Source organism: Schistocerca piceifrons, chromosome 2 (genome assembly GCF_021461385.2).
Source record: "Schistocerca piceifrons isolate TAMUIC-IGC-003096 chromosome 2, iqSchPice1.1, whole genome shotgun sequence".
Lineage (NCBI taxonomy): Eukaryota > Metazoa > Arthropoda > Insecta > Orthoptera > Acrididae > Schistocerca > Schistocerca piceifrons.
The window spans coordinates 535,736,870-535,744,961 of NC_060139.1; the positions used below are offsets into that span (position 1 = coordinate 535,736,870).

At 40.4% G+C, this 8,092-nt stretch overlaps 1 protein-coding gene across 1 annotated transcript in view; it reads right to left on the reverse strand.

The window, feature by feature from the left end:
• Positions 1-7,650, reverse strand: part of LOC124777633 (neuropeptide-like 1) — a 427,641-nt gene extending 419,991 nt beyond the window's left edge. The window contains exon 1 of the mRNA XM_047253106.1: positions 7,563-7,650. Coding sequence (XP_047109062.1) covers positions 7,563-7,628 — 66 coding nt within the window. The 5' untranslated portion in view covers positions 7,629-7,650. The remainder of the gene's footprint in view (positions 1-7,562) is intronic.
• Between the last annotated feature and the right edge of the window lie 442 nt (positions 7,651-8,092).

Sequence of the window (8,092 nt, forward strand, 5' to 3'; positions counted from 1 at the left end):
TTCTGCTTTCTCACGATGTCTAATGACTACTGAGGTTGCTGATATGGAGTACCTGGCAGTAGGTGACAGCACAATGCACCAAATATGAAAAACATATGCGTTTGGGGTGTATATGAATTAAGCTACTTTTGTTGTTCTTAAATTGTAATACCAGGACATGTCCATTACGCTTGTAAAAGCGATTTATGCATGAATAAAAGTATTACTAATTCTACATATTTTCAACTAACATGAATCTCAGTCTAAAAATCCCAAGTTTTGGCCAGAAAGTCCCTGTAATTGAATAATGCGTTCCTCGACACTTGGCGTCTTCGCCTTCCCACGGTCCTACAATTCATCGTAGCCTACAGGCTCTCGAATAAATGCAGTGTCTTGCTGAAAGTATCCCGACACCACTATGTAATATGTAAGTGATCACTAGATGTCTAGAGAGGTGGACTAGCCAGTATTAGACGGGGTACGGGGAGTATCGCGTCGTCAGCAGACAAGCAGTAACAGCACAGAGGTTCTGTCAGGAGAGCTCACTGACTTCGAACGTGGACTGGTCATTGGATGGCATCTGAGTAACCAGTCAGAAGGACATTTCAACCCTTCTACATCCGCCCAAGTGCTGATGGCATTATGGAGTAGGAACGCTACCACGCTGACCTCAAGTGATGTCAGACAGGGACCGCGAGTATTGCGAACGGTGGTTGCAAACATTGGATGAAATCAGCGGCTGGAATTACTTGAGAGTTCCAAAGTGTTACAAATAGTCCAGCTAGCACAGTGGCTGAGCGTAGGGAGTTAAAAAGAATGAGATACAATGGTCGAGAACCTCCTCATTCTATAGCCAATGATAAGCGACGCTCAACGTGGCGTACAGAGAGACGCCACTGGCCAGCGAATATCTAGAAACGAGTGATTCGGAGTGATGAATCACACTATAGCCTTTGGCAATCCGCTCGAGGGATTTGGGTACCGCGAATGCCCAAAGAACGAATACTGCTATCATGTGCAGAACCAACAGTGAAGTACCGATGAGGTGGCGTTACGATATGCGGGTGTTCATCGTAGTTATGGCGTGGTCCCCTTGTTTAACCTAAGAAAACGCTAAATGATGAAGGGTATGGGCACATTTTACAGCATTGTATACTGCGAACAGTAAAAGAAAGTTGGGAGAAGATGACTAATTGTCTGAGAATGACAGTGCATCCTGTCATGAAACAGCTTCTGTGAGTCAGTGGTTCGTGGACAGTATCATTCCTGAAATGGTCTGGTGTGCGCAGAGTCCCGGCTTGAACACAATGGAACACCTCTGAGCTGAGTTAGAGCGTTGACTTTGCTCCAGAGCTCAGCGTTCAACACGGCCACCCTCTTTGGTTTCGGCTCTTGAGGAAGAATGGAATGCCATTCCTCCAAAAACTTTCAGGCACCTTTCCCACAGTGTCCCGTCAAGGTTCAAGCAGTCGTAAAGCCGAAAGGTGGACACAACCCTTACAAATCTCCAATAATTGGTGTTCAGATACTTTTGGTCAGATAGTGTAGAAATAAGAAGAACGTAGTGAGTCACGGCCACACACGGCTATCCGTTGCATCATCTACTCATCTATTCCCATTCCACTCTCACCCAGCAAGCTGCGCCTCCTTCCCCTTCAACTTCTGGCAACACACGCACTTAATATCAGATTATATGCTCCACGAATGCTACTTAATTTCTAGTTCATAATTATCCCTAGTAACCACTGTAAATTTCGTCGTGGCTTAAGCTTCAATAAATCATTTATCCTGAAATATACTTAAAAATCCTACGACTGAATCAATATATCAGAAAGCTTGCTATGCATTTCCTGATAGTGTGTCAGCACCGCTCTTATAGGTACGCGAATAGATGCTTTGAGCCTTTCTTTTATTTCTAGGCCCTTTCATTCTCTGATATGCGTTCAGATGACTTAATCGAGATCTGCACAACCCATCTCAAAAGATTAGTACGGCTCGATATGTAGCTTTCCTTTTAGGTTCAGACACATGTTTATTTCTAGCTAGTATTACTGTACACGCAGTTCCCATAATTCTACCACTTTCAGGTGTTATTCTCCATAGATAACAAAATTATAATTTTTATCAATAACCGAATAAAAGGTAGCTTCATTACACTGTTGATTCAAGATGAGAAACAAACATTTAACTCGACCACAGGAATAATGCCCATTCTGTGACTCCGTTATGTTTGATATGACTGGATGTAGTAAAACGAACATTTACTTAACATTAAAAATGAAAAAGTGTGTAATAGCTACAGCACTAAGATGAGTACACCTTCAATGCGTTACCGACGTTGATATGCCTGAAATAGCAGTGCGTCGGAAGAAGTCATTATTCACATATAGCAGCTGCAACATTCAAAACTGATTCAGAAAACTTGGAATAACAATAAAATCAAAGTAGGCTCTTTGTTACTACACGAAATCCTGAGACGTTTAACGTCAAAATAAGTTACAAAAATGGTAGTGCTTGTTTGGTGTAATTCTTCAATTAATTGTTTGAGTTGTTTCCTTTAATAAAATTTTATGAGGTTCACATAGTACAAATCTGGTGCCAAAATCTGCCCTTCGAGGCAGTTCTTGAAGTACATCCGTATTCGCATATTGACTTTCATGTTATCTACACGTACACAATATGTACACCATTTCTCTGAGAGTTACTTACATTAATAGGTTATGAAAGAACAGCTTTTCGTCGAAGGAGATAAGTGATTGACTTATTGTGAACTTGTTTTTATTATAGACGCAATCACATTCGATGACACAGACAAATCCAGTTTCAGCTTACACTGGCCATCTTCATACAATCAATGTTTTGTTCGCCAAATGGCGCCCATGAGCAGAAGCATCTAAAGATGGCGAATGTAGCCGAAAGCGGCTACGATTGTGTTATAGAACGTGATTATGACTGAAATAAAAGGAAGCTGACATTAAAGGGCTGTGTTGACCAGCATAGGGGATCATCAGTAGATACCCATAAACAGTGTTACAGAGCGAGCAAGAGTTACCTCTCTCCAACATATTACTGAAACAAAAGTTTCTGTACGTGGATTGCAAGAGTCGGCAATTGCTACATATGATGATTTTTCTTTTTATAAGAAAACAATTTTGAAGTGAATGAGAAAGACGGCCTTAGACTTGAAACTATTTTCTTAATAACGTTTCTAAAGTTCTAAGCTTCTAGACAAATTTTTTCGACTTTTAGTGACAGTGAATGGTTTGAAACCATGAAGATTTTATTAGTAGTTAGTTCTGAAACTATATTTTATTTGCTAATTCGATGAACGGGTATTAATACGCATTAATATACATGAAGCATTCCATGTGTTACGGCTTCTAAACTCAGAACCCTTGTCTGTCCTGTCAGACAAGGATGGTCGCACGGCCGATGCCTTCGTAATCTGCTAGAGCTATTCGGAAAGTAAGGTATGACCGGTCGGGAAAGGGCAATTACACTAAAAATGTTTTGTTTTCAACGTTTAGCTACACATTCCAGCTACTTCTCTACAAATCGCCGCTCCGACTTAGACATCTGTCGTAGCGTTGTACTAACTTTCCAGAACCCTCGTCATAGAATCCAGCCTCCTGTACTTTCCGACCATTTCCTACGCTGGACTGCAGCTTGTTGTCTGTGCCAAAATGTTGTCTTCGTAACCAGCGGTTCATTTGGGCAGAGATGAAACTCAAAAGTAGCCAGATCCGAGCTGTATTTTGGGTGATTAAACATTAAACACTCTCCATTGAAAACACTGCAGGAGCGTCTTCATCGCCCCTGCAGTGTGCAGCCGAGAACTGTCACGAAGAAGGAACTGCATGATAGTTACGTTACTTGGGGTTGCATGAAATCAGGCGAAGTGTCTCGGCAGGCACTCATACTTGGGGGGAGACACGCATACTTGGCGGGAGGCACTATTTTCTGGGCATCTTTAGCCGCTCACTGTGCGCTTAGAACTGAGAAGAGTCACGTGACGCTATCTGCAGGAGTACTAGAGAGACTGCCCAACACATCTGTGCAGAGCTTCATCCGATTTTCACTGTGATTTCCATTTCGCGAGCGATAATTCCTTATTTTCTGAATAGCCCTCGTATGTTTCTTGGCATGGACTCAGTCGTTCTGCTTGAGATACCTCGTTATGTTTGAGCTCTGAAAGTGTTCACCGATACTTCTACATTACAAATGCAAGACCTATACGACGTAATTCAATCGTTTCTGTCAATAAGATTTAATATCACAACATTGATAACATTGATAAATAAACATGTAAAGGCCATCACTCCAATCACAAATTTATAGATAAAATCGCAGTGTATTTCAGGAATTAAATGTCTATTGAATTGAAAGTCCGTTCTCAAAAAAATAAACATTTATGATCGACTATCTTACAAATTCTGCCTGTTTGTTCACATTTGAATGTTTGTTTTAACTTGTTCCTGAATTTATACGTTTGTCGGTGTGCTCATAGAAATTTATTCCTGTGATGCCTTGTCGGCTTATGAATAAATCTGTGACTGAAGCGATTGCTTTTATTTTATTTATTAAGTCTGGTCAGTCATATTAAGCACTCATTGATAGCAGATAAATTAGTGCAGTAATGTTTTGTGAGTCATTTCCGCTCTTGCTATACATAAATGTCTCCATAGTGTCATTAATTGCCAAAAGAGATGATAGTTTGTGAACATAAAGTATGGTGGAAAAAAATGAGACGGATTAAATGTTATTGGAAACACGTGGAGTAGTATTTTACTTTGGCCACCTAGTATGCCATAACATAATTAAGAATTAGACTGGAAATTATAAATTATATGAAGTGTATCTGTAGGTCTAATACGGTGGAGGATACAAGAATTTTTTAACAGAAATGTGAAGAAGTGCAGAAAGTGTTATGTATAGCATACTGTCGAAAATACCTGGGTAGCGAAAACAATGATAAGCTTTTAGCTTAACAAACCTCATACCCTCATTGCAAACAGTGTCACAAATGCATGAATCATTTACAACAGGAAGCACATTAAAAACGTCAGCAACTTATTTTTCTTTAGTTCTTGTGCTTAGTTGCTTGCAAAATGTTCTTCCCCTTATTATTGGTACACACTTACCACCAATAATGGTATATTATCGCAGCTTGAGACACCGCGGGGCCGTGATACGTTGAATAGTACATAATATGTGAAAGTCGGTGGACTATGACTACATTTTCAGACTGATAGGCTACATAAATTTCTCCTTCGAAGCAAAATTATTATTGACAACTACATCACTTGCTTTGATGTATTTTTTTTAGTGTTGCTTAGGAAATCAATACTGTATCCTCTCACGCAGCAGTAAAACAGGTGAAAATATGTAGAATAAGACATAATTTTTCCCAGTATCATCGCTTATACAATGGGATCAAAGTAACTAACCCAGCTTCAGACTGCTCTCTAAAAATGGACCGAATGTGACATTCTTGCACATACAGTAAGTAGGAATGACAAAGTTGCCATGAAAATAAAGTGTATGTAAAAAGGGAAACAGCAATATTTTTCTCGAACTTCATGTTAGTTTAGAGCAGATGATAAGCTGCTGAGAGGATACTTAAAGCAAAGTGATAGTTCAGCATTGTACTGAAGAATACTGCGCAATTTCATGACGAATAGAAAACAAACAAATGGTGAGTATATCCTGAAATAACATACGTGAAAGTCGCGGGAATTCCACTGATATGAGACTGAGATGTGCAGCACGAGAAGACTCGGTTTTCAAGGTTACACGCAACGGATTAAAGTAGTGTACGACTGCGAGATTCGAGCAAATTTTTTTTCCATTTATGAATTAGAGCTACCGGCCTAGCTGTCTGCCCTTTGATAATTGAGCTGAGTCAGAATCACGTGGGAAAAGCAAGATTCCGAATTTTGCAGTATTCGGCGCAGCAGACAGAACCTCTTACGTAGGTTCATCAGACACACTGTTTTAATTTAGCGATGATACTGCTCTGCACAGTTCAGGAGAGGCCACGAAAATATTGTGAGGGTCTGTTGAGGCAATTTCTTTAACTGAATCTCGATTGGAGTATATTGTCACGCTTCGAAACTGTAATTTGTAATGACGATACAGCAAAATATATTAATTATAAACAAAAAATTAACATTCATCTTTCCCGAGTTATTTTCAGCTTTAACAATCGAGCTTAGTGACAATTCCACAGGCAAATAAGTTTACATATAGTTTATAATTTTATAGTTATGGCTATGCATAAAATACTTTATTACCTGTAGCTGCATTAAATATACAAAACAAAACCATCAAACCAGGCCTTTGATGTAAAAAGCAAAACACTGTAGCTACCACTTTCCTTAGCGAAGTTTTCTGTCTTATGCCAGATACCTTCTGCGACAATAATGCATTCGGATAGCATGTGTCCGAGAACTCTTGGGATGAGTAAAATCCGGTTCAGATCTTTCACATTTAACGAGTCTTTTTTTAATAGAGAAATTTTGTATACCTTCCATGAAATGAATGTCACATTGTGGGCGAAGCATATTTATTAAAAATAGGTATTTTTTACGTTGTAAGTTTACATTAACTCTGGTGGAAAGCCCCTAACATTGTGCCCGTGTAGACGAAGTTTGATCTTTTACGTAACAGCTTCTACTCTAAAATTAACTTTTATTTGATTTATAAAATTACCAATATTGGTTTGCAATTTCATGACGATTTTCAACAAACAGTTTGCCGCCTGGCGCTCTTACTTCTTTTCCTTTATATTAGAATTAATACTTCGTAGCGCTGCAACAAGGTAACAGTTTAACAATTCAACTACTTAGCGAGATCCATACTTTTTTAGCCGAAACGTTTAAGCTTACACTTTGACATGACACACACACAAAAAGAAAAACATTTACAAATGATTTTCTGACGCTCAGTTTCATCAAAATGTGAATCACACCTTAATAAAGTTCATTCATTTTATTAGTTCAGCAGACGAACTTTGAAACTAACCACTATAAGCCAGTTAGTGCCATATTAGCATTCTGCAGCACTCGCTGCCTAACGTTTGCCAGGTAAACTAATATACAGAGTGATGAAACTGAACGTGAAAAATGGGCAGAAATTGGATTTTTCTCAGGGAGACTGATGTTATGCCCCGAGACATCGGATTCGTTGTATAAGATTAGGAAACAACCAGGTCATCACGACGTAAAAATTTCTGAAACGTAATGGCAAGCAAGAATAAATTAAAAGGCGCATATAGAGAGATATACGATTGCAAAATCTAATACTTCGAAATAATTTTGGAAAATTAATAAACTGAATTAAAAAATTTAATGTCTAGAGGTAATTGTTTGTTAGAATACTTGGCATTCTATATTGACCTGCAGCTCTAATTGCTGCACTCTCTAAGTAGGGCCTTCCCCATTGTTGTGCAATAGACACAGGGGGAAATCAGGAGAGGTATACAACAGGTAAGATAAGTTGGAACCAATCCATTGTTGAATGGGTCTGAGTGGTGCCATCGTTTGATGGCGCTTTGGGCGGGGAGGTTGCGGAAGGGCGCCTACCTGCGGAGGGCGCAGCGCGGCGACGGCGAGGGCTGCGCAGAGGGCAGCGAGCGAGCACCAGCGCATCTTGCCGTTCGCGTCGCCTCGCAGTCTGGCCACGAATGTGCGCCACCCCGCCGCGACGCCCCTTATATAGCCGCCGACGAAGCTACCACGCACGCGCCGTGGCGGCGGCTGCGTGGGTAGCGGCTTGGCGCGCCCTCGGCCACCCCCTCGACGGACGGCTAAAATTTCCACGTCAAATTCTCGAAGCCCCCGTGACGTCATGCGATAATACTGCCCGAGCGGAAGAATGCAGGGAACGCAAAGTTGGTATGTGTGGGGTCTCAATAACTTTACCAAAAATTGGAGGAATCAAATAGTAACGCAGTTACGTACTACCTATACGTGGGAGCTATAGGGCGAAATGTTGCGCAACACTGCGTTTTTGGTCAGTAGTGTTCTTGTGTTCGTCGTATTTCCTTTCAGTTCAAAGTGCTTAGAACTGCAAAAGACATGTCTACGATTGTCGTAAGCTTTGCGCTCTGACT